Source organism: Tenrec ecaudatus, chromosome 3 (genome assembly GCF_050624435.1).
Source record: "Tenrec ecaudatus isolate mTenEca1 chromosome 3, mTenEca1.hap1, whole genome shotgun sequence".
In the NCBI taxonomy this organism is placed as follows: domain Eukaryota; kingdom Metazoa; phylum Chordata; class Mammalia; order Afrosoricida; family Tenrecidae; genus Tenrec; species Tenrec ecaudatus.
In genome coordinates this window covers 133,869,235-133,881,987 of record NC_134532.1, presented here as the reverse complement: position 1 = coordinate 133,881,987, position 12,753 = coordinate 133,869,235, and the positions used below count along the sequence as shown (strand labels likewise).

Here is a 12,753-nt window from a genome sequence, read left to right as displayed (position 1 = left end):
TCTTGTATCTTCAACTATCTGATTTTGAATAATCTGGCAAGGAAAACTAAATTTGTATTATTCAAAATATGTATGTGTGCATGTATATATGGAGAAAATGGAGCTTTCTACAGTGATAAAGAGTTACAGTTCTGAGAACTCGCAGGGGCAGTTCTACCCTGTCTTATAGGGTCAATGGCACCAAACAAGAACACCTTATATAATAGAATCGTTGTAATTTCATTGAAAATATCTCAAGGCAGAACAATGAGCAAGTACAGTCTCCTACTTTAGGCCTTAGAACTTTTATACTTAGGGTTCTATGTCCCAAATGATTCAAGGTAACAGCAGGGGTGCAGAAGAATGTGGGTAAATTAACATAGATGTACAGATCAGTCCCATGACTTTTTCAAACCACAGAAGACACCTGTGAGACACTGGAAAAGAAATTGGCAAGAAGTTGGCTACAACAACAGCCCTAATAGACAAGGTCTCTATTTTTACAGAGCTTGTACTCTTATGAAAGAGTTTTGGTGGCATAGTGGTTATGCACTGAAGTTCTAACTGCGAAGTCAGCAGTTTGAAACCACCAGCCACTCCTTGGGAGAAAGATGGGCCTTTCTACTCCTGTAAATGGTCACAGTCTCAGAAACTCACAGGGGCACTTGTACTCTGTCCCACAGGCTTTCCATGAATCAGAAACTGACTCAATGACAGTGAGTCTGGTTTCATTTTGTATACTCTTATGGGATAAGGTAGACAATAATATCATTTTGTCTAGTGATATAGTCTCTAAAAAGAAGAGTAGGATGGACAAAGAATGACTAAAGATAGTCAGGGCTGGGTTCTCTGATGAGATGACATTCGAAAACAGAGGTGAATGATAAGAGTGTTGGCCAAGATGGGATACAGCGAATACCAAAGTCACCGAGGCAGGAGCAACCCCATTGCCACCTGTGTGGCCGAGAGCAGAACTGGGCTTCACAGGGGCTTCTTGACTGCAATCCTAACAGACCATAATCCTCACCATCGGCCATGTCTGTCTTCTGTAGTGTTACTCAGTGAGTTCAAACCCCCAACCTCTAGGGTAGCACCCATTTGCAATGCAATCTATTTTTGACTCGTGGTGAACGTATCTAGGGCAGGGGAGAGCTGCTCCTTAGGGTGTCTGAGACGGTCAGTCTTTGTGGACAGCCTCAGCTTTCCTCTGTGGAGTGACTGGTAAGTTTGAAGCCCTGACCTTAGGGTTCACAGCCCAATCCTTCACCCACAGCACCATCTACTTGTGCCCCTACAGACTCAAGGTGGTGAATAAATTTGGGCTGTTTCAGAAAGATTATGTGACTGATAGGTAATGAGCAATCAAAAAGGTAGGCATGGGCAGGTAAGTGGAATTTAGATTTTCTTTCAAGGGCAATTGATGGCCTTTGGGGAAAAAAGACATATGGTTGACATAGTTAATAGGGCACATGGCTGCCTGTTGGGAGGCAGGATTTGCTCCCTCACTAATTTGTTTTCCTTTTTTGGGTCCCTATTCGATGGGATAGTCCCTGAAAGCAGAATCCAAAGCGTATTTGACATTACATTAGGTTTGTCACTTTGCAGGTACTTAGTAAATGCAGGCTAAATAAAGTTAATGACATAGGAAGTAAGGACATACTCAATACTTCAGCCTTTAATGGTATGGCATAGTGGTTATGCGCTAGGCTGCTAACCACAAGGTCAGTAGTTCAAAACCACCAGCCACTCTGTGGGCGAAAGATGAAGCTTTCTACTCCTGTAAAGAGTTAACAGTCCTCAAAATCCACAGGGCCAGTTCTACCCTGTCCTACAGGGCCATTGTGAGTAAGAATTAATGGCAGTGGTCTTATTTGTTTTTGTGGCCCCTCCTTTTTTTTTGCCAATGTAAGATACCTCAAAAACTCAAATGCCCACTGAAATTGAGTTGAGTCTGATTCATAGTGACCCTATGATTTTCCAAGGCTGTAATTATTTCTGGGCTTCATCATTCTGCTCAACGCTCAAAAAGGGCCTTCTTATTTAACCCTATCCTGTGTGGCATTATTGTTAAGGTAATAATGGATTGCTTATTGTCTTAACCATCTGATATTTGACACTATTAGAAATACTTTCATCTGCTTTACTATATGAAAAAGGTCTCCCCCCGCCCCTCAAAAAAAAAAAGTCTGAGAAACTTACTCTCCTGTTGTCGAAACGCCGCTGACTTGTGACACGTGAGCACTGTGGAAAAGCAACAGAGAAAAAGAAAGAACAATTAGACAGGGGTCGGACCTGCGAAGCAAATATCTGAAGCAGTGGTTCTTAACCTGTGGGTTGAGACCCCTTTGGGGTCAAACAACCCTGTCACTAGGGTTGCCTAAGACCATCAGAAAACCATATTTCTGATGGTCTTAAGAACTGAGACACTGCTCCTCTATCCGTCTACCCACCTGGAGATAAGCTGGTCCGGTGAGAAAGAAGCAATCTCAACCTTAGCACTGACGTTGGCTTTTTACGCATACCATCACAACATGGAGCAATGGAGCTAACTGTTGTTATATTAAGACTGTTACCCATGCTACACCATGTTTCAAGACAAAACGTCATTTATTTGTCATTAGAAATAAATATTTCACAATATATAATTACATTTTGTTTTGAGGATTAATCACTGTTTTAATTATGTTCAATTTGTCACAATGAAAACACATCCTGCATATCAGATATTTATATTACATTCATAACAGTAGCAAAATGACAGTTATGAAGTAGCAATGAAAGTAATTTTATGGTCGGGGTCACCACCACATGAGGACCTGTATTAAAGGGTCATGGCATGAGTAAGGTTGACAACCACTGATATAGAGGAATCAGAGGCTGCAGGCACGGGCTGGACCTCAAGTGACCTTCTCTCGGTGTTGATCCACCCACTGACAAATGCTGACCTCCATTTCTTTCGAGAAAATAGTCAGTCCTCTTGTTTACTCCCAAAGATGCCCCTTCCTCATAAAGAGAGCTGTGCTTAGTGGCCATGACAGCTGTCTCTGGCTCCAGGTGACCTCTACAAAGTAGAACTGCCTTGGGACTTTTCTTTCTTTCGAGAGAAAGTGGCATACACACACATATATTTAATTAAAATACTTTTCCTGCTGCTGCTTACTCTTAACTCGGAAGGCAAATGCTTTTTATTTTTTTTAATTTTTATTTTTTAGCAGTTTTACTGACATGTGCTTCCTAGCAAACAAGTCAATGGTCTAACCATATTACAGGGCTACACCATCACCATCACACGTGATTTCTGAACACTTTCTTCTTCCTTGTTCGCGTTATTAATAGCTTCCATTTCACCCCAACCTCCCCTGCCATACCCCCCCCCCCCAAGAAAAAGGACTAATCCAGTTACTGCTTGGTTTATTTCCCAAACACCCGGGAGCCTTGGTGGCTCTTTAATCGGCCATCACAGAAAAGGAGGTTCAGTGAGGAGAGTAGGGGAGGAAGGGGAAACCTATTGCAATGATCAACACATAATTTCACACCTGCTCCCCACCGTCCACCGCCCCCCCCGCCAAGTCCCAGGGGGACAAACAACCGAAACTGTGGGAGAAGGGAGACAGAAGTTGGTGTAATATATGAAAAGAATAATACTTTATAATTTATCAAGAGGCAATGAGGGTTGGGGGAGAAGGAGGGGGAAAAAGAAGAGCTGACATCAAGGGCTCAATAGAAAGCAAATGTCGAGAAAATAATGATGGCAACATATGTACAAATGTGTTTATTACAATTGATGTATGGATTGTTACAAGAGCTGTAAAAGCCCTCAATAAAATGTTTAAAAAACAAAACAAAATGAGGTTTGAGTGAAACTGCTTTTATGAAAAAAATCACTGTGACCAGAGAGAACCTTCCCAGGTGACGCCACTGGGTGCACTAACCCACAGAGCTAGTTGCTCAATGCTCACCTACCAGAGGGAAAAATGCCTACTAAGAAAGCTCCACCAAGCAGGGGCTTTTTCCATTTGGGGGTTGAATCCCCTTGTGTACCCATAAGCAGGTGTGAGCCCGGGGCCATTTGAACAGTGTGGGTAGCATTATGTTTGTGTACTCCGCCCTCCAGTGCTTACTCAGTTTCTAAAGCATTGAGGCAAGATCTTGATGTTTTTAAAAGCTTTAGTTTAAGGTCAAATCAGAGTTTCACCCAATGGTTATAACAGTTCTCATCATTTTCCTTCTTTGTTCAAAACACTTCAGGAAAATGAAAGCTCTCCATGACAGACATGAACAGTGACCTTGCACGCATTCCACGTATCTTAGTTTGTAGGATATCATTTTCTCCATAAGACTATATTGTTCCAGTATGATCTGTTGGTGCTTTCTTGCAGCTAAGGGTGTATCTCATTTCTTTCTATCCAGAATTCATATGCCTCCGGGGATTATATGGTATTTCTCACTTTCTGCTACCCTGCCCCTGCCCCTCACAGGCCTAGAACAATACTCCGTATCCCAGAGATAATGAGCTGATCAACAGACACTCTGCAGTCTCAGATTCATTCCTTTAGTTAAAGTGGAAGGTCTTTTTCATGGCCATAAATCCCAGCTACCATTCAGGAAGAAGACACACAGTCATCTTGTTGTAAAGAAGAGAAATTAATGAGAAGAGTCATATGAAATCACTTTTACAAACCCTAACATTTATTGAGGATTTTGGATGTGCCAGAAGGAGCTCACGTGGTGTAGTGGTTACATGTTGGGCTGTTAACCACAAGGTCAGCAGTTCGAAACCACTAGTCACTCTGTAAGAGAATGATGAGCTTTCTACTCCTGTAAAGAATTACAATCTCTGAAACCCACAAGGGCCGTCCTATCTTGTCCTACAGGTTCACTATGAGTTGGAATCAACTGGATGGGCATGAGTTTGGTGCTGCGTACGAGTCAGAATCGACTCAATGACAGTGAGTTTATGAGGTATTAAGAAACCCTGGTGGCACAGTGGATTAAACAGTAGGTTGCTAACCTACCTAAGGCTGGAGGTTCAAATCCAACAATCACTCCGCAGGGGAAAGATGAAGTGTCTGCTTCTTTAAAGACTTACACATTCGGAAACCCTATGGAGCAGTTCTACTCTGTCCTGTTATTGATGGTGTCCCTAGGTGCCATTTCTACTCCTGTAAAGTCTGGGGACACCGCCCCCAGGGGTCTACTGTGGGTCAGCACTGACTTGGTGGCAGTGAGCTTTTGAGTACAGGATGTGGTAAGTCGGAATCTCCCCCATGGCAGTGTACAAAGTAGGCACTATCTTTTGTGCCCATTTTCAGATGAAAATGTTAGAGTAGACAAGTTATTTGTCCCTTGTGATGAATCCAAAAGTAGTTGTGCTGAGCTTTGAACGAAGAAAGTTTTAGTCTAGAGTCTAATCTCTTAATCACCACACTAGTCTATCTTTTAATCCATTACTTATTAGAAGACAATCTCACTGGAGTCATTTTGTGTTCTGGGACCTAGACATAAGAATTTTGCTTCACTTTTAATTACAGCCGTTTCTCTTCTGTCTCACAATGCCTGTTATTCATAGTGGTTCCCAGACTTCATAACCAACAAAATATCCTTTGCTGCTCCGATTGCCTGTAAGTGGAACAGGCAGTCCTGCTTTGTGGCTTGCCTTCTGTAAAGCCAACACTGTATAATTGACCGTGGACCTGACATCTTCATGCAGCTGCAGAACTCTGGCGCTGGGCGCAGAGACCAAAGTGAACAATGACTCAGAGCGCACCTGGAAGAGTCAGAGACGTGAAGATCTGCCAGGGGCTAAAACAACATTGTAAACATAGATGCTTACCAAACACATTCGTCCTCCATGACATCCCAGAAAGAAGAGCTGACTCTTCTCTCCTCTCCTCACTTCTGCACATGTTTGCCCTGTCACTTTGCCTATTAATGTGACAGAGAATTTGTTTGTGGGTGGGGTGGGAGGAACATGGAAATGGGAGGTAGGAGGCAAAAAAAAAAAAAAAAAAGGTGGGAAAGAAACTAGGCACCAAACAGGAGGAGGCTCAGAGATTTCTAATTCTATATAGGTGTTTCTGTACTTGAAAGTGCATGAGAATCACCTATGGAAAGCAGAGGCTGAGAGTCTACATTTTTTCCTAACAAGTTCCTTGGTCATTCTGATGTTGTTGGTCAGTGGACTACACTTTGAGTAGCAAGGTTCTAGATCCTTGCAGCTGAAATTGTTTAAAATGCCAATGATTTAGATAGCTAAGCAGTGGGCTTCCTGGTTCAGGGATCAAAAAGCTGAGCATCTTTGAGCAGAAGGCTCACTCCTAGAGAAGGTTGTCTCCAGGTACTTCACCAGGAGAGCAGGTTTGGGGAACCATGGACCTAGAGCTGAGCAGCGCTTTGGCATTTAGCAGCAACACTCAAAGAGCTTTGTAACATTGTCCAGGCAGGACAGAGGCTAAGTGGCCACATGGCTGAGGGACCATGGACCAGAGGACAATATGCCTAACCAAAGAAATGTATCCTGAGTATTTCTGACCCTGAATTATAACCTCATTGTTACTTGCCTACAAGTATATCTTCTGTTCTTAGACCACGGTCACTCTTAAGCAGAATCCATGTTACATGCATAGAAATCAAGATTCAAGGAAGTTTCAGAGCTCACCTAAGTTTACACAGCTCTGATTCTGTGTCATGCATTCTGGCTTTATTGCATGTTCTTAATAAGAACACACTCTTGTTTCTTCAAAAATCTGTTCACATTCTTCTTTGGCTATCCTTGTAGTTATTTCATTAAAATCAGAATATATTACTAAAAGTGATATTAAAGATTCAAATAGTTTTCTCTTACTCACAAGTTATCTGCTCCAGAAGACTGTTAATTTCATGAACATGTTCATGCTTGCTAGTATCACTTTCATATAGTGTCTCTCATGGCACTGCTGGTAATCCTCAGACTGCTAACAGCAAGGTTGCTGGTTCAAACCAAGCAACTGCTCCAGAAATCGTGGCTTTCTGTTCCTGTAAAGTTTTATGCCCCCAGAAATCGTCTAAAGCAAGGGTTCTCAACCTGTGGGCCATGACACCTTAGTGGGTCAAATGACCCTTTCACAGGGGTTGCCCAATTCATAACAGTAGCACGATGACAGTGATGACGTAGCAATTAAAATAATTTTATGGTTCGGGGGGGGGTGTCACCACAACATGAGGAACTGTATTAAAGGGTCTCAGCATTACGAAGGTTGAAAACCTCTGATCTAAAGGCTCTCTGGGAGTCAGAATCAATTTCATGGAAGTGGATTTTGGTTCGTTTGTTTGTTTTGGAAATTTTAACTTTTATAAATAGCTGAGTAATTTTTATAAAGTGGTATGAGTGCTTGAGCCCTGTTTTCAGGGTGCAAAGTTTAATGTACGTATATATATATGCTCCCTTATGCACATCTTACTACAACCAAAATCTCAGTATTATTTTCTAAATTTTGTATGTTACAAAGTTTTATGCATAAGTCCTACACACTTCAAATGTGCTTATCTGCCTATGCTTGTTAATATAAGGGTTTACACATATATAATTGATGTTAGCTATTTGACACATACTTATTTAGAACGTTTATATCTTCAGTATACATTTTATTTGGTAAAATCTGTCTAAATAAATTTAGCCTTGAATTCTAGTTATTCTGGTATTGATATTGCCATCTCTGCTTCTTTGTGCTCATTTATTTGCTATATGTCATATATATATATAATGTCTTTTATTATTAATCTTTCTATGCCATGTGTTTTAGGCATTCCTCTTTTAAGTACAATCTAGTGAAAACAGTCCATCTTTGAGTACCCTTAGCTTTTATCAGGTAATTTAATCCATTCATATTCCTGTCCCCCTGATGCACTCGTTCTACTTTTGTGCTGTTGCATAAACATTCTGGAACTTATACTTTCTGCAGCTATAAATTTTGGAACTTTTACCCTCTAACAGAATTTAGAACACAGTCCTGGTGGCACAGTGATTAAACAGCTCAGTTGCAAATGAAAAGGTCAGTGGGTCAAACTCACCCGCCACTTTGCAGGAGAAACGTGTGGTCATGTGCTTTTGTCAGGATTTACAGCTGGGGAACTGAAAGTTTGCTTTCTTTGCTCACCCACCCAGGCTATAGCCAAGTCTCTACTTCTTGATTAAGTACTATCTCTGTATGTTTTAACCCATCTCTCAACTAGCTTTGCACACATTGAGTTTGACTCCTGGAAGAGGAAAATGCGCTGGCTTCTCCCTGAGGATCCTTTTGTAATTTGTAGGTTGGGATTCCAGTCTTGGTCCTTCATGTCTAATATGTGGTCTTTCAATGTTCTTAATCTTTGCCCTTTCCTGTTCACTCTGACAAGGCTTCTCAATTTTCACTCTCATCATATACTTCTTTTATTTTTACCAAGTCCTGCTCTCTACTTCCTCCCATAGAGTCTTCTTTCCCATGTGTTCAATGATTTACCTTTGTTTTTAATTCTAAGCCTATTCTCACATTGTAGGATAGAGCAGAACTCATTAAAAATAAATGAAATATATGATGAGAGGTTAGTAATGAACGCCCTTTAGCATCTTTTGAGAAGACCAACATTATCACTTCTTAGTTTTCCTCAAAATCATAAAAAACCCTCTAAAATAGGTTTTTATTCTGGGTGCTTAGGGCAAGCCATTCTTCTCCTGGCCTATCATTGCTCCTGGTTCACCTCAAGCAGTTCCCTTCTTCTGCTCAGTGGTTCTTGTCAGTTGCTGTCCATTCGGACTCATGGCAACAGCACGCACACACACAGTTGAACTGAACTTAAGGGGGGGACAGTGACTCCAGGCAGACTCATTACCAGCAACCTGGGTGAATAGATTATTATCCATAGTAGATGATTACCTGCCCCATCATCCCAGGACCCCCTGCTGAACACTATAATGCCTACCTAGGAGGATTTTTCCTTTGGTCCAATTTCATTACTAAGCAGGTGAAATTAGAAAAAAAAGAAAAGAAAAGAAACAGTTTGTTTTTGTTCACTGTATACCTGAGAGGAGGTGTTAAATCCAGGAATCTCCCTTTATCCCTTTCTCAAATGCTTTAATGTGCTGGCACTGAGCATCTCAGGGGGGCGGGGGGTGGTGTCTGCTCTCCTCTCCATTGTTTTGCATTCTGAGCCTTCTCATTGTTGAATGGGGAGAGAAATAGAGAAGCTGATGGGAGGAAAAATGTGGGAAAAAATACACATCTCAGCTCTGGATGTCTCCAATAATACATTTCTACTTAGCTGGGGTATGCTACTTGCTCCTCTTGGTCAGTTCAGTGGACAGTGGGAGGAATCGAATTCAGCTTTATTGTGCTGGGAAGACATACAAACAGGAGAGTATTAAAAGTGTAAGTAGTCCAACGATTTACCTTTGTGTCTCAGGGTAGCCTAAAATATGAAGGGAGTTTTCAAAATTTAAAAGGAAAAAATCCCATCATCTTTTAAGTTCATTTTTCCCCCCAAAATTTCTAAAGCTCCCTTGTATGGCATCACGATTTACCATGAACGTGCTAAAACCTAACCCGGAATGTATTCTTCTCTCTGACGAAGTGCCCCGTGGTGCTGTGGGGTGAGCTTTGGCCTGTAAACCTCAATGTCAGCGGTTCAAAGCTACCAGCGGTGCCATGGGAGAAAGATGAAGCCGTCTGATTCTGTGAAGTTCAGTCTCAGAAACACTATGGCACAGCCCTACGGTGTCCTTCTAGGCCACTATGAGTTGGCAGTGACTCAATGGCAGCGTGTTTCATGAGCTTTCTGACGTGCAAAAAGGGAGGATTAATAATTCCCGAGAATCATGAGCTCAATACTGAGCTCCTAAGGAACCGTAGGAGGAAGAATTGTAAAGACGATCACTTTATACTGTGATCAAGGAAAGGAGCCCTGGTGGTACAAATGACTCAACAATCAGCTGCTAATGAAAAGTCTGGGGGTCCAAACCCACCCAGGAGCTCTGCAGGAGAGAGACCTGGCATCTAGTTTCATAGAGATTTGGTCAAGGAAGCCCCATTGCACAGCTCTGCTCGGTTACATGGGACCGGTATGACTTGATAACACCGAACAACAAAATCTCCAGGTGACCTTTAGAAGTAGAGGCATCCGGGTCCTCCCTGAGACTCAGCATCTGGTGAGTGAGACTCAGCATTGAGGAGTCCCACCGTCAGAGGCAATGTGCCACCCTGGCCGAGAGGCTCTCTGATAGTGCGAAATGACCAAGAAAGCATTTTACTATGCAGTTATTGTTATTTGCCAGGCATCCTGAGATGCAGTCGACTTTGTCATCTTGGTCTTAAAAAAAAACCAAGAATCAGATAGCTAATTAAGTAGGCAACCTGCTTTTTGCTCCATGTATCAGACAGGAGCTGAAATACAACTATAAAGAAATAATTATCTGATATGCTTTACCTTGTCAAACTATCGCCAAACAATACTGAGGAATTTTTTGCTTACAAATGAAAATATATCATGCTGTTTAAGGAGAAAAGATATATCAAAGAAGAAAATAAACTATTAAAAATAAAGCACAAACAATATCACAAACATTCTTCTACATGTTTGGACAGATAGTCCCCGCCCCCAACCCCCAACCCCCACCCAAGAGCCATCTGAAAATGCTTTAGAAAGAAATTTTCTACATCAGGATAAGAGTGATATGACATAATTTCTAGAGCCCATCTAACATCAGATACTATTTTAATTGGAATTTATCCAGTTTTTTTCTTTAATATAAATTCTACAGTTAAAGGACTTTGATAAAAATGGATGGTTCCCAGGTTTTAGCTATCAGAAATTCACAAAATGATGACCAATGAGTTTGTATGGCAAACAGCTAACTGAAGAAGTATGTCTGTTGGAAGTGTCGTTCAGGAAAGTCAAGACGTGGATAAAATGCTTCAACTGACCATAACCCAAACCACAGCAACCAAAGCCAGTGCCTCCTGGTGGATTCTGACTCACGGGTCCCTTCGTAGGGCTCGGAGACGGTGCATCTTTACGGAAGCAGACAGCCTGAGCTTTCTCTCACAGAACATCTGTGGGGTTGAAAAGCTCACCCGACAGCAGCCTGGCACCTAAGCAATTCCAAATCTGCAAAACTAGGAATTCAGCTTCAGACTGCACTGTATCAAAATGGGGGCTGAAATGGATAGAAATGGCCAATCCTCAAGGGCAAAGAGTGCAACCAGAAGAGACAGGGAACGAACATCAGCAGAGTTGTGAGACCACGGGTGTGATGTAAGCCCAGAAGGAAGTTGGCAGGGACTTGTTTGGAATGAATGAGGCTGGGTCCACATATAGGTAGGTAATCCCTGAGACATCTAACTAGGATTTGCATTAAAATAAACAAATTCATAAAAAGCAGTTTTTAGTGCGGCCATAACAGCTAATCCACAAGTTGGGTGCCTCGACAGGCAAACTCATTCTCTCATAGTTTGGCGGCTAGAAGTCAGAATTCAGTGACTTGCAGGAGGGAAGGCGCTCTATTGGCTCTCAGGGAAGGTCTTTGCTTGTTTCCAGACCCTGTCCTACGTTCCTCAGCATCTCTCTCTCCCCATTTGCTTCCATGCTTCTGTGCCAAATCTGATCAGTCAAGGTCTCCACAGTCAGAAGGGCAACCAAACTTGCTGGTCAGAACCAGACAGGTGAGATGCTGGTGATGGAACCCACCCATGTGGGTGTGGTGTAAACAACAACATAAGTCAACATTGGAGATCAAAAGGGCGACATTTACCCAATGGTGATGAAGGTTAGGGAGAAGGAGGATGGAAAGGGGGAAACAGTGGAAGAAATGGGATTGGGTGACAGCACCTTGGGGAGACTGCACAGGATAAATTGAAACCAAATGAGGAGGAATTGTGCAATGTAAAACAGAGGAGCTTCTCTGTAAACTCTGCCCTCATTCACCATACAAGTTAAAAAATAAAGGCAGTTGGTGCAAGACACACATTCTACTCTGATCTGTCCTCATGAATGTAGCAAAGAAACCCCTATTTCCAAAAGAAATTACACCCACAGGTTTAGGGGTTAGGATAAAGGAGACTTATTTTGGGGAGACAAAATTCAATCTGTATCAGAAGGTCAGGTTCTAGATAAGCAGCTGTATGCATGACCCAATAATTTGTAATAAAGAAGGAATTTGAAGGGAGACGTCTGATGCGATGGACCAAATTCAGAGTCAGAGAGTAGGATCTGACCTTGCCAATGCAGTGTGTATGTAGGAGGTCGTACAGGTGAACTGGTGTGGGGACAGGAGGTAGAGATGGAAAAAAAAAGAAAATAGGGAGATTAAGAACCTCAGTCTCAGGGGAAACAAACCACAGAACTCAAAACGTAGGTTTCAAACATGAGAGACTCAAACAAAGCGGTAGAAACAGCAAAGATCTTAGTCTATCTGCCTGGAAGCCAGACAAAAGCATTTGGACAGTAGGAGGCTGGAGGCAGAATGAAACAGCAACATCAGATTGCTTTGATGCTGATCTAAGTGATTGAGGCAGGGGTTCAAATTCTTTGGATTCTAGCCTAGAACATGGAAGAGACGGGCGGACAACTTCCTGGCCAAGAATTCATTTTCATCGTAAACTTGCAGGTTCATGTTTATTTACAGCCACCTCGCTCCGGGTTTGGCATTAACTTTCACGTCCTCAGTCATTCCGGTGGGGCCGGTAATCCCTAGGGAGTATCTGGGGAACACTGACACCTACTGTTTGAGCTACAGTGCCTGCAATCCACTTGCCGTGTGGG

General features: G+C 42.2%; 1 protein-coding gene across 5 annotated transcripts in view; it reads right to left on the bottom strand.

Annotated features, from left to right (window-relative positions):
* FAM13A (family with sequence similarity 13 member A) overlaps nucleotides 1-12,753 on the bottom strand; it is a 313,755-nt gene that overhangs the window by 76,070 nt on the left and 224,932 nt on the right. For all 5 annotated transcript variants that reach the window (XM_075544017.1, XM_075544018.1, XM_075544019.1 and 2 more), the window contains one exon: nucleotides 2,179-2,220. In XM_075544017.1, coding sequence (XP_075400132.1) covers nucleotides 2,179-2,220 — 42 coding nt within the window. The remainder of the gene's footprint in view (nucleotides 1-2,178; nucleotides 2,221-12,753) is intronic.